Source organism: Danio rerio, chromosome 19 (assembly GCF_052040795.2).
Source record: "Danio rerio strain M-AB ecotype USA chromosome 19, GRCz13ab, whole genome shotgun sequence".
Taxonomy (NCBI): domain Eukaryota; kingdom Metazoa; phylum Chordata; class Actinopteri; order Cypriniformes; family Danionidae; genus Danio; species Danio rerio.
Genome location: NC_141039.2, coordinates 11,656,131 through 11,677,754, shown reverse-complemented (window position 1 = coordinate 11,677,754; position 21,624 = coordinate 11,656,131). Strand labels below are relative to the sequence as shown.

Genomic DNA, 21,624 nt, shown 5'->3' with positions numbered 1-21,624 from the left:
GTTATACACTACATTTTAGCTCATGAATTGACTGAACTTACTGCAAGATGTGTTTTGAGAATCTGCTTACCTCAGAGTTTTAGGTTAATAAACCCAGAGTTCATGGTATATGTGATGGTAACTTAACCTCCCTTTTTGAAAACACCCCCATGTATGAAACTGTGAGAACCAGTGAAACCCAATAAGCTTGTTACAATGAAAACACAAACAGTAGGTGTCTTGTCATGGTATTGTGGTGATGCGGAAGAAATTATTAAATCCACAAGAGGTTTTTCAAATTTATTTCAACACATTTTCTCCTTTCAAAGAAAACAAACCCCTACATATTGTAACTCTTTTTCATATAAGTACATACATAAACATCAACAGTCATTAGGTATAAACAAAGCAACTGTGTTGTATAGCTTATAGATATCAAACCAGTGGTGAGAATGCCATGCTAAGGGTTTCTCAGTTCAACCAGACATACATGAATAAAAATATCCTCTGATTTAAAAGCAGCAGTGCATTAGACTAGGATTCTGGACTCTACATCAACAGTCATTCAAGTTCAGCATTAATACTGTAAAGAAGAGTGATTGAGGGTTATCCGTGCACTCTCTGTATTGCTACGTGGAATATTATAGACATATATTGATGTTTCACTGGTTCAACACATGGTTTGCTATGATTAGACTGCATTAACCTGATGCCTTTGTTTGCCGTTCTGTTTTTCCAAAGACTAAAACGAAGTACACTAACGGGATCTAGTAAACAGTCAAAAGTAATATTTTACACAATCCAGCATATATTCAACCATTCAAGCCTTGCATTTGTCAAGATAGGGGGAAAACAAGCCCGAATTGGCCTTCAATAAAGGGTTAGTTCACTCCAAAATTAATAAATAATAAAAAAAATAATGTCACTTCATGTTCTGAAGATTAGATTATTAATCAAACATGATACATTTCTGTTGCTCCATATTCAATTTATTCACCCAAAATGCTGAAACTTAAAAACATATGCAACAAGTTTGATAAATAAATCAATTCAAATGAGTCAAGTGGTTTAACAAAGTCTTATAAAGAGCCAAATGATTAGTTCTCACACATCAAGCAAGCATGCTAGAACTTCCGAAGAGAAGTCTGAACACTGCAAACATTGCCAATCAGTGTTTATATGTGAAAAATGATCATTTTATGAAGCATGTCTCTTTAAAACAGGGGTGTCCAAGCTCTGGAGGGCCGGTGTCCTGCATAGTTTAGCTCCAACGTCTTTCAACACACCTCTAAGAAGTTTCTAGTATATCTACAAAAAGCTTGATTAGCTTGGAACTAAAATATGCAGGACACCGGCCCTCCAGGACCGAATTTGGACACCCCTGCTTTAAAAGATCTGGATTAAACCTATCAATTGATTTTTATGTCTTCATGAACATCTTGAAGCATCAGTTTTAGGGAGTTGATATAAATTGGATTCACTACTGATCTGAGCAGAATTCCTAATAGTTTGGAGCAACATATGGTGATGAAAGTTTTCATTTTGGCGTTAACTAACCCTTTAAAACAACCTAGGAGGTAAAGACTAAAACTAATCAAGAAGGTATAAGAAAATAAATCGGTTCGCTTTTAAACTTTGTTTGGTTTTCTTATGCATAGCTCATTCGCAATAACTCCCACTGCCAATACTCCTATTCCCATAATATAGTGGTTTTCTTTTCTACCTCAACTGTTCAAAACATAGATGGAGTAAAATCACATTAGCTACAACAAAATCAACAAGTAGTAGCAATTCTATCCATTTCTATTGTGCATCTTCCAATTTATTTGCGGTATATAAATGAGCCTGGGAATTAGGACTTAAAAAGTACGCCTCTTTGAATGTATCCATGATGCGCGAACAACGTTTTGAAACACATGAGATATACAGTAAATGTTTAGAATTTAGTATGTTACGCCAAAAGGCAAAAACAAAAGTGCAGGGTTACAAGGTTAGCGGGGAGTTCCAGAGCCTCGGCTATTTTCCTGCACCTCAAAAACCCTGAGCTACTCGTTCATCCTTCACTAAATATCACAGTGCATTAAATATGGTGGACTCTGAAAAACTGAAATTGATCTGTAATGTTATTTTAGGGCTTATCGTGCGCAAATGAAAAACATCCTAAATGCGATTTCATTCACATTCTACGAAAATCCATTTTGTAAATCAGCCTTGATGTGCCAGGATGACAAGTCTCTGAGCAGCCTGATGAATATAAAGGAAAGACTGCGGGACCAAAAAAAAAACTTGAAATCTAATTTAAAGATTTGAATACCTGCTGCACAATTTCTTTCGAGCTAATAAATACAACAGACGAACCCTTCGGGAAAAAGACCTTCTGTCATGTCAGAGACAGTAGTAACATTTGCATGATGTAGCATAAAATAAACAGAACAAAAGATGACCATAAGGTATGAGGAGGCATTAAAACTGGTTCACAATTCCAAGACTTGAACTAAAGACAAAGACCTGTGGCAAGCGGGAAACGTCTGGAAGAGGAAGCTTTTTTCCATTTCGGCCAAGTCTGAGTTGAAGAGTTCTTGTGGGGAGTGAAGAAAAAACAAAAACCAAGTGTGCTTGTACAGCAGATATTATTTTCACTACGGTCATAGAGTCTCTCGTCAGAAGTGTGTTTGTGTGTGTGTCGGTTTCAAACAAGCATTCATACCCTACTTGAGCTGCAGAACGAGTCTGTGATGAGGCGTGAGCGAGTGAGTCATTGAGGGGTTATTGTTCTCCGCTTGAGACTGTTTATTTGTGAGAAGGTTTGTGTGTGTCACTGTGATGCAGTTTCACTGATTTCCAGGCCGTGCTGTTGTAGTTGAGCTCTGAGCAGTGCATTGTCATTCTTCAGGTCTTCAATCTGCAGCACAGAACAAATATATACCAATCAGACTTGGTCAGCATAATATGGAGTCAGATCAGTTTTAAAACTCATACATTTGCAAAAATAAAACTCATATGCAGAGGATAATTTACATTTACAAAATCCAAATGGTAAAGTCACAACACAATTTGTGTTTCACAAGCAAAAATCCAACCCTAACCCAAATGAATTGTGTTTTGATTTTGTGAATTGGATTTGTGTTTAAGGGTGCTTTCACACCTACACTTTTGTTTCGGATCGTGTCTCGTTAACCCAGTTAGCGCGGTTCGATTGGCATATGTGAACAGGGCAATCGCGCTCTGTTCCGCGCCAAAGTAATCGCTCCGAGATCGCTTGAATGAGGTGGTCTCGGCTCGATTGAAACAAACCCTGGAGCGGTTCGACTGCAGTGAGAACGCGATCCGATCCGAGCGCGGTTATATCACAGTGTTTTATGGATATGTAATAGGCTTACGGCTATAAGAAGAGAGAATTATGAGTAGAGCGGGAAGTTTCGCGAGTCTCCGGATGCCCGCAAACGAGTGATGATCTCCCGGTAATCTCGCGTCTCCCTCCCGGTCCTAGGCATCGTTGCGCACCCTTCTCACCCCTCCCCACCGCGTCTCTCCTCAGACACGTCGCGCGTGCGCACCCTGTCAATCCCCATCAAACCACCACCTCTCCTGACAGCTTAGCGGGACTTTGCAAAATAAACCCTGACACTCTGACCAATGTGAGGTGAGTTTACTTGCACGTGACTTGTTTTAGCTCTTTTGGTCCGATTAGAAACTTTGCAATGTGAAAGCGAACCGCTCCAAGAGCAAAGAGCAACAATGTAACAATTGTAATCTCTGTTTCGGAACAACTGAATCGATTCACAGGTGTGAAAGCACCCTTAAACATATGAATTGCCTTGTGTTTTTATAATTGGATTTGTGTATTTTTAAATTGTGTTTTGAGTTTACAAACTGTGTTTTGTGTATTTATGAATTGTGTTTTGAATTACGAATTGGGTGTTGTGTATTTACGAATTGGATTTGTGTATTCACGAATTGTGTTTGAAATTTACAAATTGTGTTGTGTATTTATGAATTGTGTTCTGAATTAATGAATTGAATTTGTGTTTATGAATTGTGTTTTGAATTAATTGTGTTTTGTTTATGAATGGTGTTTTAAATTACTAATTGGATTTGTGCATTTGTGAATTGTGTTCTTAGCTTACAAATTGTGTTTTGAATTCACAAACTGTGTTCTGAATTCACAAATTATGTTTTTGTGCATTTTCGAATTTTGTTCTGAATTAATGAATTGGATTTGTGTACTTATGAATGGCGTTCTTAACTTACAAATTGTGTTGTGTATTTATGATTTGGATTTGTGTATCTGCAAATTGTGTTTTGCGTATTTTCCAAATGTGTTCTGAATTTACAACTTGTGTTTTGTGCATTTATGAATTGGGTCCTGAATTAATGAATTGGATGTGTATTTTTGAATTGTGTTCTGAACTTACAAATTGTGTTTTGTGTATTTATGAACTGTGCGTTGAATTTACGAATTGGATTTGTGCATTTTCAAATTGTGCTAAACATACAAATTGTGTTTTGGGTTTTTATGACTTGAATTTGTGCATTTATGAATTATGTCTTGTGTATTTATGAAATGGATTTGTGTTTTCATGAACCGCGTTTTGAATTTATGGATTGGATTTGTGGAATTACAAATTGGTATCTGAATTTACTAATTGTGTTTGGTGTATTTATAAATTGGATTTGTATTCATAAACTGTTTTCAATTTACGAATTTTGTTGTGTATTTACAAATTGTTTTAATTTTACAAGTAGAGTTTTGTGCATTTATGAATTGTATTTTGAAGTTACGAATTAGATTTGCATATTTATGTATGGCATTTTGAATATACTAATTGGATTTGTGTATTTACAAATTGCGGGTTGAATTAACAAATACAATTTTGTAAATGTGAATTGTGTATTAATTTTATTTTGTAAATGTACTCTTTTTGACATGGATCTGGCTTCATAGCAAAACAACACAAATCTCACTAATAGTCAACACCAGCAATTTCACATTCGGTTGGCAATTGTTTTTCCAGATGATGCAAGGGATTTTTACTATTTACAAGAGTTAGTTGAGTTGGTGATTTTAAAGCTGTCTGAATCTATAATGTTAGTTTTTTTCTTTCACAAGAGGTCACGAGATGATTTAATAGCCTTGGCCAATAACAATCTCTGGGTTTTTAAATAGAGATCAATCCAAAGTTGTTTTTTAATTCTTTCAGTCACCAGATATGCTCATTCATTAAAAAAAGTGATACTTGCATTATCAAAATGTTTATGCATTTAGTTTATTATTGACTAGCTGTCAAAAGCTGCCTTTTTTGACTTGTCTTGCAGTCCAATACAATGTAATGTGCTGTTTCCATGACGATCGCACCTGCACTGATCAGGGATAGAGCTAAAATCTGCAGGAAAGTGGATCACGAGCTGTATTTGAGGATCCCACATATAAATACTAGCATCTGACTGAGGCACATGAACGATCATGTGAGACACATAGTTCCGGGTTCATAGGATTACAAACTCAGACGTCCACCATGAAATTATCTTTAACTAAAAGCAAAGCATGCATTAAAATCCCAGAGGAGCTATGGAGATTCACAGACATCCCCAGTTACAGCATGTTATGAGAAACAATTGCTGTCCGAACAGGCCTAAAGTCACATTATTAGGCTCACAATGGGGGCAGTACAGTGGAAAAAAAGAATAATGTAACATTTTAAATACAGAATTACACTGACACAACTGTTTCTGTTAATGCACAAAATGAAACATGCTCCAGGATATGACCTGGGAATGTTGAAAATGTAGGCACAATCAAGTCATAAAACTTTTATTTACTGCACAGCATGAAACGTTAAGGAATTAACTGAATAAAAGTACAACTGCAATATGGACAACTCTATTTTTTAAATCTGGCACCAGATTAAAAATTATATGTAATAAATAAAATCAAAATTATAGTAATAGTCATTTTACTGTAGTGTTATTTTTAGGAAACCCCAATTTTTCATCCATGTTTTCATTTAAACAATGGCTGCACGATATTGGAAAAATGTAACATTGCAATATTTTTTTTATTTTGCGATGTATATTGCCATACGAATACACTGATGACTTAATATTTGGAAATAATCTATAATGTTAGATCAATTGGGATGATTCTGCAGTGGGAATATATCTCCATAAAATCAAATACACAATCTATACAATTTTTTGGGGTCCCCTGACACATTTTTGTTGTTGTGTGTGCAATTTGCTGTGCATTTCTGCATTTGCATGGTGTTGTGATTATTTTCATGCATGTGCTCAGTCAGAGATTGATGGTTTAATGTTTACTATTAGCATCTCCATAAAATTTAATAAGCATTTTATAAACCTTTTGGGCTTCCCCAACACATTTTCATTGTGGTCTGTGCTATTTGCAGTACATTTCGGTATTTGCATGTGTTGTGAGTACTTTTATACATAACATATTTATAAATACAATTGGGAAAAATATACAAATTAAACAGTGTTTTATAGTTTAACAGTATTCAAGTACAGTAACTGAATGATAAAAATAGTTTAATCAAATTAATCGTAGTTAAGGTCAAAAATGGTGGAATTTCTTATACCTAAATGCTTTTGAAATCCTTCTACAATCACAAGCATCAAAAACACAAGCAAATGATAAATAATAATACAAACTTAACAGTGCATATATCCTGCGATGTGACTATTGCGAATGATCACAATGTGATATCGATTATTTAACCGATAAACCTCTGGATTTTAATGACTTGTTTGCCAATAAATGACTGTTTAAGCTGTTTGAATTTATTTGATCACTTTTTTAAAAGATTACCATTATTCAGAGATTTATGCCTTCATTTGATTACCATTTGATTTGTACGAGACCATAACTATCAATGCAGGATTAAAGCTTGCATGACTTGCTAAACTAAACTTTTAGTTTCGATTTTGGAATTTATGTTATGTTTTCATGATTTTAATTCATTGGCCTCGTTTCTACTAAACAACGTGGTACAGTTCGGGTCAGTACAGGTCACTTGCCATTAAAATGTAAACTGAACCCTTACTTGGTAGCAAAAATCATGTGATCGACATTATTTTCGCTTGAGAAATACAGTTGTATGGGCAGTTCACATATTACACATTTTGCAAACACAAGTTCATCATTTCATATGTTGAAGCGGTGCTCCTCACAATGTTCGTGTGTTTTAAGAAGTATTTCTAACACAAATGTGTACTGTACTAGGGTTGGTCCGTCAGACGATACCATCGCCAATCGCCGATAGCCAATAGACAACACAATGTTGAGCCGGCATCGCCGATTCTCTGCCTTCCCCTGTTGCAAACACACTCGGGCCCCGTTTACACTCATCCATCTTAGTATAAAAATGGCATTTTAGAACGAAAATGATATACATCCACACCGTGTTTTAGCTAGCATTTCTGAATAGCCCTCCATTCGCTGAAAACGCACATCACGTGACCAGGTGGTAATTTGTGTGCAACTTAAATTTATTTATTTATGATCTGTTTATAGGTAAAACAAACACCATGCGGGTCAGTTAGTTGAAATGGTAAGCTACAAATAATTTGTTTTGAATTAATTAACTATTCATAAATATTTAATTCACCTACGACAACGATGACATCATCCATTGCAGGGTTTTTCATAGTCTAAGACAGTGGGCCTCCCTTTTGACACAACTTATCCATTGGCGCCCCCCTCCTCCCAAACACGCACGCACGCACACACGCGCACGCACACACACACAAAATTCTGGAGGTTTTCCTGCTACCTCATCATGCTTGGTTGGGTGTCGCCGAAGTTTAGCAGGTCTCATGCTGTCATTAGCCAAAATATCTTGACAAACCACACATAAAGGTCGTGGTTCATCAGCTGGTCCTGTCTACGTAAATCCTAAACTCAAATACTGATCATCATATCGTCGTCTTTTGGGTTAAAGCCCTGAACTTGAGCGCTTTGAATCGGGGGGTCTCAGAAACCGATCCATTGTATTAGCAGCATAGACTGTAAATTAGCAGGCATATACCTGTATTGGCGAATTCATAGCTATGGCCTTCTGGGTAAAAAAGTTTTTCTTATTTTTGACGTATTATTATTTTTTTTAGCTTTGTTTAATTAAAACATTTAAAAATAATAAAAAAATACATATAATAATTAAACTTAATAATTAGATTTTTTCCCGCGCCTCCCCTGACATGCTCTGGCGCCCCCCAGGGGAGGCGCGCCTCACACTTTGAAAACTCCTGATCCATCGCAATGTTTTATATTAGCTCAAATTGGTCGACATCGCCCAACCCTATACTGTACCGAACCACACCACTCAGTGAAAACAAGCCACTATTCTTAAAACTTAATTCTACATTAATAAACGCATTTGATCTAATAAGTTTTGTAGTGCCAGTAGCCATTGACTCATCCCCTACACCTTAAATGGCCTTTAGTTGAGTAACATAAAAGCTCCTTTTCACTTTTGGGTGAACGATCCCTTTAATACAAGACCTTTTAACTATAAGACCCCATTGCATATTTAGCATCGCCAACATACATACCTGTTGTCTTAGTAACTCATTGTCCACTTGTATTCTCTCCACCTCCTTGTAGTTCTCCTGCAGCCTCTGGTTGGTCTGTCGAAGTTCTCTAATGTAGTCGCATGCTTTAGACAGGATGCCTCCTTTACTCTAGAGAGAAAAAAAATGCTCGGAAACATTAGCACTTTTTCAACAGGTGCATTGAGAAAAACTTTAGTGCTATAAGAGTGACTTACTGCTCCTGTTTTGGTATTGTCCATGTTGCAGTCTGGGATAATTTTAGAAAGCGTGACAATCCAGTTGTTGATTTTGTCTCTTCTTCTCCGTTCCACTTCAGAAAACAATTATAAAAACATTTAGCAACAGATCTACTCTTATACAAGAACTCAAAGTGTTACATGGAACTTTGAATGGTCTACTTTCTTCCCAATGCAGGTTTCCAGACTTTAAATATAAATAATTAAATCAATGCATGTACAAAAATATATAAATACAAAAATAATGCAATCAATTAATTCTTATTAGATGGAAATCTAATCCTACATGTTTAAGATGACTATCCGTAAAATTGGTTGCGAATGATATTTTATGTTAGATTAAAAAAATGTTTTTATATTTTTATGCCACTAATTCAATTTATGCCATTGGTCACGTAGCTCCCATTTACTGATGGTCAGCTGTTCTTGCTTCCGTTGAAATGAAACATGTTTTGAGCTGTAAATAGAATGCATTTGTTCACCTTCATTGTGCTGTGCTCTTCTTCTCTCGTCACGAGGTGCCCTTGGGCCATCAATCTTCCTGCACAAGTAAAGAGCCGAAAAAAGTAGATGCATGTTAGCTTGCTCAAAGTACCAAAAACCACCAAAGGAATCTGCAAGACATCACACACCTCAAGCTATTCGGAAATAAACATTTCTTAAACCCATTTATCACCAGTAGCACAACCATTCAGTACCACAAACTCCATCCAGATCAATTTAATTTCACCCAAAGATTTGCTGAGTTCTCATTTTAAAAACGTAATTCTATGACCATTTACTCGCCCTCATGTTGTTCCAAACCCATTAGAAGGCCATTCATCTTCTGAACACACAGGATTTTTAATCAAATTTGTGTTGCTCATGCAAAACTGGCGCATCACAAAAAGTAAATCCACATGAATCAGGTTTAATCAAAGTCTTCGAATGAGATATGATCAGTTGATTTGATAAATATATTAATTTGTGACTTTTTTTGTAGATTTTTTTTCCCATTGTTAAAGGGGTCTTATTATGGTTTTACTTTTTAAAAATTGCAGTAAGAGTGTCGTTTTTATCTTTGGTACACAACATAAGTAAGTAATGTGACAGTCCGCTCACCACACATCAGCTATAGGGGGGAGTGGAGAAATAGTGATGCAGCCAATTTGGTGGATGGGGATGATTAGTAGGCCATGATGGGTAAGGGCCAATGAAAGGAATTTGGCCAGGACACCAGGGTTACACCCCTACTCTTTACGAGAAGTAGCATGAGATTTTTTTTATTGACCACAGAGAGTCAGGACCTCAGTTGAACCTTTGATTCAAAAGATGGTGTCCACTGACAGTATAGTGTTCCCTTAATTTACTGGGGAATTAGGACTCGCACAGAAAGCAGGTTGAGCGCCCCCTGCTGGCCTCACTAACAACACCTAAAACAGCAACCTAGTTCTCCCATGTGGTCTCCTATCCATGTACTGACCAGACTCAGCCCTGCTTAGCTTCAGTGAGTAGCCGGTCTCGGGCTGTCCTGCCAACTTTCTACTATTAACAGAAGCTCACGACAGCAGCCCCCCTTAAGCTCTTCTTATTGGTGCACTGTTTTTAGATCTGACTGTGATGAGCTAAGCTGCATGTGAAACTTGAAGTCACTGCATTTTAAATATTTCACCAAAAAATAAATTTAAAAAATCCCCAAAAAAAAAAAAAAAAAACCACTGCTTGTGTGCAGCGCATCAAAAGACGTGCATTGAAGAGGAAAAATGCATTTTGTGTGAATAACCCTTTAGTCTGTACTGCAGTGGAGAGCTGTTGGATATACAACACGTAAACTCATCAGCATCTCCCAAAATACATGAAAGTGGTTGTTTAACTTAAACATTCTGGTTTCCTAATGATGTTCATTGCTGTCTTTTTAGATATTCAATTACATTCAATTCAGCTTTATTTGTATAGCGCTTTTACAATGTAGAATGTGTCAAAGCAGCTTCACATAAATGGTCATAGTAACTGGAACAGTGTAGTTCAGTTTTTAGTGTTTAAGTTCAGTTTAGCTCAGTTCAGTGTGATTTAATCATTACTGAGAGTTCAAACACTGAAGAGCAAATTCATCGATGCGTAGCTCTACCAATCCTGAACCATGCAAGGCAGTGGTGACAGCGGAGAGGGAAAAAAAAACTTCACCTGACGGGAGTGAAGAAAAAAAACCTTGAGAGAACCAGACTCAGTTGGGCAAGACCATTTTAATTTCTCCGCTGGCCAAAAGTCTTGTGCAGAGCTTCAGTCGCCGTGGTATATATCAGTGTGTATTTAAAAAAAAAAAAAACATAAATGGTTTGTTATGCATTTAAATGCTTGCAACCCAAAACAAAAACAATGTTATATCATTAAAAACACCGTTTTGATCTTTGACAAGTAATGCGCTTGACTTTCTCTGACTCAGCGCCAGCCTCCACAGAACTGACGGAAATTTGATAAGGTGCGTAGCAGTACTGCAACACTGATTAAACAGTTTGCCAAAAACATCACAGCAGGACAGCCAACCAATTACAGATTTTGCTTATTGGAAGGCGGGCTGGAAAGAAAGATATCGCAATAATGTAAATTATCTGAAAAATGTTGTACTTTTCGAACTATCCAGCATGATATCCAGATTTGCGCAGAATCAAGACTTTGTAAAAGAGCATAACAGGACCCCTTTAAGTATATGTTTATATTTATCGAACATAATATGCATGTTATTTATTATTAATACCCTAAATTAAATCCATTTGTTACATGAAGTGATCATATATCCTCAGATGAATTGAATCACATAAATATATTTTTTTAAAGAGTGCTCTGAGCAAATATCTTATTAGCGTGTAATGACATGAGGCTAAGTAAATGAACTAATCCATTAAGTGTGATGAAAAATTATTAACCAACCCAGAAAGAAACACATTAACACGTTTGAATTTTCCTCATTTTGTTATTTAGGAGTGGTTAGAGTAGATTAAACTGATATCTTCTGAACGTGAAGAAAATTCAAAACACAATCACACACACCTACAGTATTTACACAGTACTGAATTAAAAAGCCAGCTGCTCAGTATTGATTAATGGACTAGTGCAGTGGTATCTAGAGCAGAAGTACAGGCTGGCAGATGAAAGGGGTGGGGATGTAAAAGGTCTTCCTCACCAGTCTGATCTGCTGTGCTGAAGAGTCTCACGTTCACCAAGGTCTCTGGGGATGGCAGGCAAGTGGGACAAATTTTTGATTTGGTTTTGACCGCACTCAAACGAATTGGACAATATTTGGCATATTTGTATTTGAAGTCATGAATGAATGAATTTCAAAAATGTATTTCACACTCAATTTGAGAAGCTTTGAAAGACAGTTCAACAGCATCTGATTTAAAAGTTAATTTTGGGGGACGTTAAGGAAATCAAATCATTATGTACATGGGGTAGTGGGTTCAAAAGGTGGACTGGACTGTGAAGACTGGGAAAAGAGGGCCATGCTGACCCATGATCAGTACTTACGTTGAATAGGTGTGTGTACGAGGAGCAATGGTCCGCGGTGTTCCAGTTTGTAAAACATCTGGGGGACTCATCATCACGTAAAACTGACCTAGGGTAAACAACATTTTTTTTACATTATTTACTGCTCACTTCTTCATCCTGACTGAAGCGGTCTATTTATTATTTCAATCTGTAAGAATAATCATGCTCAATACAAACAAATGGTGAATTGTAAATTATTTGTACCAAGTTTTTCTAAAATATCATATAGTTTAATAGGACGTTTCACAAACTTGGTACAGACATCCCTTTCAGATGATCTTTTCAGTTTTTAAAAGACTTTTTAAATGGCTTAGATTAATATTGGAGCGGTGGTTCATTCTGCTGTGGTGACCCCTGATGAATAAAGAGACTAAGCTGAAGGAAAATAAACGAATAATATTGGAACTATATGTTAAGATGAATTTTGGCCATATTGTCCGGCTTTAGCCACACTTGCAGACAACTGTTTGTAATTCGTTCTTCCTCTTCTTCTGAGGTTCTCATTTAAACATCTTGCCACTTTAATTAGGTACTTTGTTACATTAGTTAGCTGACTAGAGCAGCAACTAGTTGGTACAATAGAAAAAAATGAAATGCCTTATTAGCATTTTCATGAATTCACACATTGTAATTAATATAACTTCATAGTCAAGCTTTATTTGAAATAATTATTAATGTTCACAGGAAAAACACTTAATAAATGGCCTGTTTTTACGAAGTAGTATGATTCAGTACAGTGCAGTACTAATTTTCTTCCATTTCCACTGTCAAAGGTACCAAAATAGCGGTTTACCCTCTTTGACAAGGATAACTAGCACAACAGTGCTTTACCAAAAGGGTGGAGCTAGACTCTCTGCTAAATGCTAGTAATTACAGATGCAATTTGCATACTATCAATCCTAAATAGTATTTCAAAATAGAATTAGTATGTCCCAAATCGTAGTATGTTGAAAGAGCACACCAAAGGTTGCCGGATGTTTCCTGGAAGCGTCCATACTCTAACTGCTGATATTGCCCACAATACAGTGTGCATTAGGCGTGAATTTGATTAGAACTACAAACATTGGTGAAAAGTAAAAAAAAAAAAAACTACAAACATGATGGACACACGAGACCAACCGTCAAGTAGAGAGGCTTCGGTAAAGATGTTTGTATGACTGTTAATGAATATCTAGCCAACTGGAAAATATTTAAATTGTGTTTTCTGTGTTATATTTCATCTGTGACAACAATACTGAACTTATATAAAGACATGTTTGGGCATTAACGTCTGAATGCAAACTTATCCACACACCCGAGCACATTTCTCTGCAGGAAAGACTCATGAATGAGAGATTAACCTGCTGCTGCTTGTCCAATAAGGTAGGAAATTAAATATGAAAGAAGTGTGGAAGATGTGTGGTTGATTGACAGGGCTCGTAAAATAAACAACATAACTATCTGTTAACGAGGAAGTAGTATGTCCCAAAAGCTTGTATACTCTTCTGTTACACACTCAAAAATATATATTTTTCCTTCACAAAGAAGTACATACTATTAGGGCATAGTATAAGTATGCGAATTGGGATGCAGCAAGAGAATCATCCCCAGCACATTAAACAAACAAGGGATGACAACATTAGAAGTGCCATTTTTGAACACAACACTGTTATAATACAATGATGGTGTGCAGCAATGAACCATGCTCAAACAAAGCTTGTCGTCTTCTTGTGGCAAACAGACACATTCCAAGAGTCAAGAAAAGATTCTCCTGTATGTAATCCATTGTTATTCATGAGGCCGTTTCAGAGTCATGTCTAAATGTAAATGAAGCATGAAGGACTTTGCTTCCTCCTTCTATTTGCAGATGCTTGCCATGCACCTACATTTGAAGCAATGACTTTAGACTTTGCAAAAGATGCGATGAACAACCTTTGCGTATTTCTACCTCGAGTAAAAGATGTTGATACAGCATGCCTACCAAGTAAGGGTACTGGCAATAAAAATGCAACCCTGAGCCAATGCTGAACCATACCACTCAGTGGATATGAGATGCAATATGTCATGTCAACACATTAGTGGTGGACTTGCAGGTATTGCATCTGTTATCTGCATCTTGCATCTGTTAATTAAACAGCTATAACCCCTGATAACATCATGCACTGCGTACTCAATGCCAGATGCTAGAAACAGTGCATCTGCATGATAAGCTGGGCTATTGACATTCTAGAATCATTATTACTTATTAACAGTGTCAAAGGCAGACAGTTTTTGGACTTTAGCGTGTAAAACTGACCTCCAGCCTGAGTGAGGGTGGGATCAGACGTGGCCTGCACTGAGACGGCTGTAGCTGTACCGTCACTGACAGTTGCTGCCGGGAAGTAGGCGAAGCGTGTTTCTCCACCCACTGTCTCCCCTGCTGGACTGCCTCCATTACTGAAAGGGTTCTGAATGACAGCCTACAGAGTGACATATAGTGGTGTTAGAGACACGCAGATCGCTTTCATTTATTGCATTTATCCCCATAGATCCTTCCAATTTGTCCCATACACACCTGTGCTACTGCTTGCTGTGCGCCTGCAAAGGCGGCTGTGGACACAACACTGACTGCTCCTCCATCTCCTGCTGCCTCCAAGTGGTCCTCTGTTACCTGGACCACACGATATGTCACCTATAACAGAAAGGTTTAATGACGTTAACAATGTTTCAAGCAAAATTTGCAAAGAAATCAGTCAACATTAATTGGCATTTGTAACGCATTTTACTTCTACAATTTGTTCCACTGTTATTGAAGAGCATAATTAACCAGACATTAAATATTGAAGGCAAATTTTATGGTGACTAGAGAACATTTTTACTTTGAAACAATTTGAAAAAGTATGGATAGATTGAAAAAGCTTGAAAAGTAGGGAGAGGTAAACTTTGGAAAATAAATAGATAGATATTAGTGTAAATTAGCATGTTATCAACATATATTTTGCATGAATTAGTATGAATTAGCATGATTTTAGTATAAATTACCGTGTAAAATTTTTATAAATTAGATACTGTTTACATAATGAACAGGGGGTGTGAAATACTAAAACATTTTTTGATAAGAATCCCTATAATGCACTTTTAGAACATCTAAGTAGTGTCTAAGTAAAGTCTAGGTCCTAGTAAAGTCTCAGTAACATCTCAGTGTAATAACAGTGTAATAACTTTCCCTACTGCCAAAATGTGTAAACGTGTGCAGATTAATCCTTCATTTACAATAAAACTAGGAATGAACGATATGAAATAAATACAGGCTGTTTAATAATGCATTTTATACATGTACACATTCAATTACGATGCTGGTGTGAATGATTATGTGCTAATGAGTAAATAAAGTTCACGTTTAAAGTGGAGTAATACTTTTCAAAATAAACAATTGAACAACACCCATTCTTGGCACAATTTTGAACCACTTTTTTGATCCACTCCAAATGTTGACTACTATTTAGCTAAAGGCCGGCTCACACTGTGCATTTTTTTTTATAATCCTTAAAGATTGTAGCATGTCAGACTGCACAAATATGGCTCCCATGTCACACTGTAAGATCTCAGCTGTTATAAGGTCAGACTGAACGACAATGAAGACACAAAAAAAAAAAACACTACCGGAGTTTAACGTCATCCACCCGCGACACTTTCACTATCCTGCGTTTTAAAATGATTCAGCACAGCAAATATAAACAATCTGTAGCAGCAATTTTGCAGACGGCATGTCTCAATAATAAACTCAGGAAGAAAAATAAACATTTAAATTGTCGCATGAATCGCATCATCAAATTCGGAGCTCCTATTGGTTCTGGGATTGACGCTCATCCTAGCAGTTGTAACACTGTTGTGACACTGCCAGAACTTCATCGGAGGAAAAATCTGACCGCAACAGGCACTAAGCGGCTGTCAGTGAACATGTCAAACCAACAATCAAAGATCACGATTTTAGCCCTGGATTTCAGGAATCTTTTAGGATTTCCCAAATTTGTCTCAGATGACAAAATCATGGCTGAAATCTCACAGTGTGAGCTGGGCTTTAGATGAAATATTATTGCTACAACAAAAATTTTATTGGAAAAGAAGACTGAATACAATTTAAAAATTACTAATAAAACCTAAAACTGAAAAGACATAAAACAAAAAGCTATTTACAGAAATATTAATAAATACCTCGAATAGTATTTACAAAAGGCTAAAACATGGGTAAAAGGACATAAAAGCATTTCCATATGACCAATTACTGGGACATTATACTACGAGACATGTTTTATTACAGAGTGACCTGAATGTGAACCCTGAAAAGGTCAAAGGTCGCACTGACCTGTCCTCCACTGTTCTCTGTCCGGAACTGGTACTGAACATTGTGGTCTGTAAACGCTGCTGCTGCTTGCTGGACACTCGCTATAGTAACCGCTGTCTGCTCCTCAGCCCCGACCCCCTCTCCTGAGAAATACACCAGAAATTACTTCATGAAAAATGTGAATCTTTTTTGTAAAACATTTACTGAATATGTACACTATTTAGAGCTGCGTGTTTTTACTAACCGTCCTGTAGCTGAACAACCTCCTCAGTTTCCTGTTTCTCGTGACTGCAAGAAGAGAGCAAATGTTTTAGGTCACATTAAGAAACTTCTCTCATCTTAATGAAAACACAGAAAAAAAATCATATGGGCTTTTGCCACATCCAAGTAAATAGAATTGAGGCAGTTTTGTGATATATTAATTTATATAGTATAGTTATATAGTTTGCTTGAAACACTGATTTAAAAGATTTAATAATGTTTTGTATTTATTGTAATACTATTAATTTTAGTTCTCGGATATCTGAATATATAATATGTATTTATAGAAAACAAAAGCTAAATTTATTTCAATTTATCTCTAAAAGGTTTTGTTTTGCATCAAAATCTAAAGGTTATAATTTATATGAAGAAGGTTTTCTGCCAAACTGCGATTGAATTTTATTTTAAACTCGAAAGAATGTTCAAATTCATAGCATTCTGTCTCAATAGACGGAGGAATAACAATTAAAAAGGACTAATCTTGAGGCAGCATCGCAAAAACCGGTTCAAGTGAGTCACTGAAAAGATCCGACTCACATAAAGATTCATAATGCTTCAGACATCACACTCGTACAGTTTTCAGTCTTAATACTAGCAAGTAAGGTGTAGTTTAAATCATTTAAAAATATAAATGGATTAAGTAAAATGTTCCAAATATTTAATATAAATTAGCAAGATTGGTCTACTTGGTGAATACGTTAAAAGGTGAACGCCCCCTTCACATCACCAACCAACTGTTAATTTTTGAAGTGCTTTACAAAAACCAACACTAATAAATAACGTTTTATCGAATAAGCACTGTTGCCAAATAAACACCACATGATTATATATTTTAAAAAACTTCTGAATTCATATAAAGCCTCTGGATGAAAACACTGGCGTTGGATTGTAGGCTGAAGGGAATTTGATGCATTAACGTTAAACTGCAGACAGGCTTTAGTGCCGAGAGCACCGAACACTAACTACATTTATCCATAAAATATCAGTTAACATCTTTTACAATTAAGAAACTGTACATTTTCATGCATTTCGGATAAATAAACACACACCGGCATGACATTTTGTATCTATAGTGGCCAAAGATCGGCAAAAAACACCAAATTAGCAATCGGGCTAATAGTCATATAAATATGTCGACTATCATTGTAAAACCGCCTGCGATTTGTTGTTTTCCTTAGTGTTATGCGTACCTTACGTTTGACTTACTGTGTTGTCTGCATGCACAAAAGTTAACAAAAGTCCGAAAATAAACTTAAAAGATGATGCTAACTGTCCCGCGATAAAATACAGAGCAGAAAATGGTTGACTTGGGCCTTGAGGGTGGCCGTACATAAAGGACGCGCTCTCACCTCGTCGAGGTGTCCAAGCTCTGATCGAGCATATCCATGAAGGCGAACGGATTTTAAAATGCGATATTCAGCGACACTTGAAATACGGGAGATGGAAGCGCTGATCACGGGGACAAACACACGGGTCATGTGAGAAAGACAGTCCAGGACACGTGAGGTGCAGGCTGGGCGAGGAGTTAAAATGGAGACCGCTGTGGAGGAAGACGGAAGGTGTACCGGTTACTGCTGCGTTCACTGCGCGGCTTTGTTGCGTATACTACTCCCTCCCGCCCTTCTCTCCCGACGAGCTCTCGACCTGTTGAGTCGCTAGCAGATTCTTTTCTGACTTTTACAATCCCGGCTTAACCCTACTACCGTTTAAAATTGCTTTGTTTGACTTGTGGTACTCTGAAATCTAATTTTCTGGTTATTTCGTAACTGCGCTGTATGGCTGTAAGTCCTCGCGTATCCATCCGCAAACGTTCTCAATGCGGCCACATTTTAGCGCTGCCGTTAATAAGATATGGAGTGGAATACGTTATTACAAACAAAGTGTGGGTTATGTTGAATTAAAAGAACGGTAAAACATTTTAGACACGAGACAACACGTGAATGATTGTTTATGTATCCTAAAACCGTTTGTATTTCGTTGGCAGTGTGTAGAAACAAATAACGAGTAACGTTAATATAAATTGACATGCACTTTAAACGGGTGAAACTTCAAACTTAAGTTTATGGAAGCTACAAGTACTATATCTAACTACTAGCCTATTGCTATTGCAACCTCGTGAGTTTCATGACGAATGACGTGATAATTTTAAATCGCATTTAATAAGTCCGTGAACTTACCTTGTATTTGCACCTTGGTTAAGAACCTGTCCACGTCAAACTTCATGTCATGTACATAACATTAAAGATGTACATTTAATTTTCCCCTCTGTCACATCAGCACAAGCCAAGGAATCGTGAATATGACGAGTGGTGATTTTTCTCAGGTGACCCCCGCGATCCAATCCTGGTTTTCGGTCAAACCACATGACACGAATGCAAGAGCAACGGATAGGAAATAGACGTTTATTCTTATTTGACATCAATAAACGGACCACCATTAAAGATCTGAAATATTTATTGAGTCGATATACATTTGTGTGATGGGTCCACAAATAAATATAAGATTGTTGTCGGTAGTAAAAGCGCTGTTCTTTGTTTTCCTGAACTTGCAGTGCTGTTGCCACGAGGCTGTGCTGCATGGCAAATTTGAGCTGTTTGACATCAACACTAAATGTCTCGTTTGAGGGTTTTTTCAGTTTTGCAGTGTTTTATGTAGCTATAGTTTGATCAGTTATTATTTAAGGTAACGTAAGTAAACATTCCATAAATTAGGCTAACTGCTATTGAGAGTCGAAGTGCAGCAATAACAACTCAAATTCCAGAACTTCATCAATTTACCACCAACAATCAACTGTTGTTCCAGCATGTCCTCTCACTATTAACTCCATCTTCACTTCTGAGAATTAAGAGGACTTGTGAGAAAGTTGTTAATGTTATCCATTCTCATATTTTACACACCCAACACTTTAAACTGATGATTAATTGTCTTTTAATACTTTTACAGCTATTGACAAAACAATACAACAAAAAAAGTGTGTTAAGCAAAATCTTTTATGCCACTATTATAAAACCCATTAGTCTTTTTGTCCGCCTAATACACATCTTTTATCATGATGATTGTGGTCAAACAATAATTGTATTGAGAGTACATCATGTCACATAACTCCATATTTTCTTTAATGAAACAATTTTCGTTTGTAAGTGTATTGTATTTATAAGGAAAAAGTGTTAGAATTATGTAAATTTAGTTTGATTTTTGTAGGCTTTAATACTCCATTTTCAAAGAATAGTAATTCAGATACTATCAGCATATATTAAGTGGTCTTTCACATGTTTGATCTGACAATTGTTACGGCTTGGTTGCTCTAAAGATACAGCCGAGAGTGAACATACAGCATTAACCAATGTGAAATCCTGGTTAATATGCTGGTTAGAGCTGGTGGACCAGTTATGCTGTTCTCACGCAAAACTGAACTGGTTTAGCTCAGCACATCTCTACTAGGGACCCCTAAGCATGTTTTGCTGGTCTCAGCATTCAGTACATTATACTGACACTTCTTATGTTAAGATATGATAACTGCAATGGTTTGGTTTTACGCGTGTTCCACTCTGCCACAATGTTCCCTGCAGCAACCGCAAGATATAAAATGTTACTTTTTATTCAATATGAAAAGTCAAAATGAGGCTTTTTGTTCAACTGTAAAGACAATTATGCCTTCAATCAATATTAATGTTCTGCATTAGTTTGTTTCATTGTGGCAGTGTTTGAGGCAGCAAACAAAAGAGAGAAAAAAAAAGAAAATAAACATTTGTATTAAAATTGTTTCAATTTTTAAGCAGGAAAAGCATCACAAATAGTATTTTTCCTCATTGAGATCAATTTGCGTATGTGAGCAAAATCTTTTATATAATTTTCCTTTGAACCATTTTTTGTTAATAAAATAAAACTAATTTCTAAATATCACACATTTTTACATAATAAATAATATAATACATTTTTAAGTATAACATTTAGTTTGACCACATTATAATACAGTATATCTGTTATACATGCAGCTCCACAAATGATGACGGAACATTCTTTCTTGCATATTTCGACATGTTAGACCTTTTTATATAGACTCACTTTGATTTATTTATTTTGACGTGTGCACCAAAATTGGTCACAAATATATATATATATATATATATATATATATATATATATATATATATATATATATATATATATATATATATATATATATATATATATGTATATATGTATATATATATATATATATATATATATATATGTGTATATATATATATATATATATGTATATGTATATATATATATGTATATATATATATATATATATATATATATATATATATATATATATATATATATATATATATATATGTATATATATATATATATATGTATATATGTATATAATATGTATATATGTATATAATATATATATATATATATGTTTGTGTGTGTGTGTGTGTGTGTGTGTGTTTGTGTTTAAGGACTTCATCACTCTTAGTGACCCTAAAAGTCAAAATGTGCATTATTGGATATAGTAAATGGATATTGGATGTTGAGGTTGAATTTTTTTAACTTTCATTATATCTGTACGAGGAATTCATTTTTAAGGTTGCCTTGATTGCACATAACAAACATCAAAACAATGGTAGCACGTTCACCTCACAGCAAGAAGGTCGCTAGTTCGAGCCCTAGTTCGGGTGCTCTGGTTTTCCTCACAGCCCAAAGACATGTGGTACAGGTGAATTTGGTTAGCTAAAATTGACCATCGTGTGTGTG

General features: G+C 36.0%; 1 protein-coding gene across 12 annotated transcripts; it reads right to left on the bottom strand.

Annotated features, from left to right (window-relative positions):
* Window positions 1-263: 263 nt before the first annotated feature.
* usf2 (upstream transcription factor 2, c-fos interacting) lies at window positions 264-18,690 on the bottom strand. Of its 12 annotated transcripts, none has more exons than XR_015516072.1 (12): window positions 18,079-18,404; window positions 16,856-16,899; window positions 16,633-16,754; window positions 14,842-14,958; window positions 14,584-14,746; window positions 12,288-12,375; window positions 11,944-11,988; window positions 9,266-9,324; window positions 8,763-8,857; window positions 8,548-8,676; window positions 1,346-2,881; window positions 266-1,231 (listed from the first exon to the last, which is right to left on the bottom strand). XR_015516072.1 is itself a non-coding variant. In NM_001122785.1 (11 exons), the coding sequence occupies exons 1-11, from the start codon at window positions 18,257-18,259 to the stop codon at window positions 2,795-2,797; spliced, it is 987 nt and encodes a 328-aa protein (NP_001116257.1). In that variant the 5' UTR covers window positions 18,260-18,690; the 3' UTR covers window positions 264-2,794. The 12 variants fall into 12 exon arrangements, 5 of the variants coding, with proteins under 5 accessions (NP_001116257.1, XP_087150873.1, XP_087150875.1 ...); XR_015516073.1 differs by having other exon boundaries at window positions 266-1,206; window positions 1,381-2,881; XR_015516069.1 differs by having other exon boundaries at window positions 18,222-18,404.
* Between the last annotated feature and the right edge of the window lie 2,934 nt (window positions 18,691-21,624).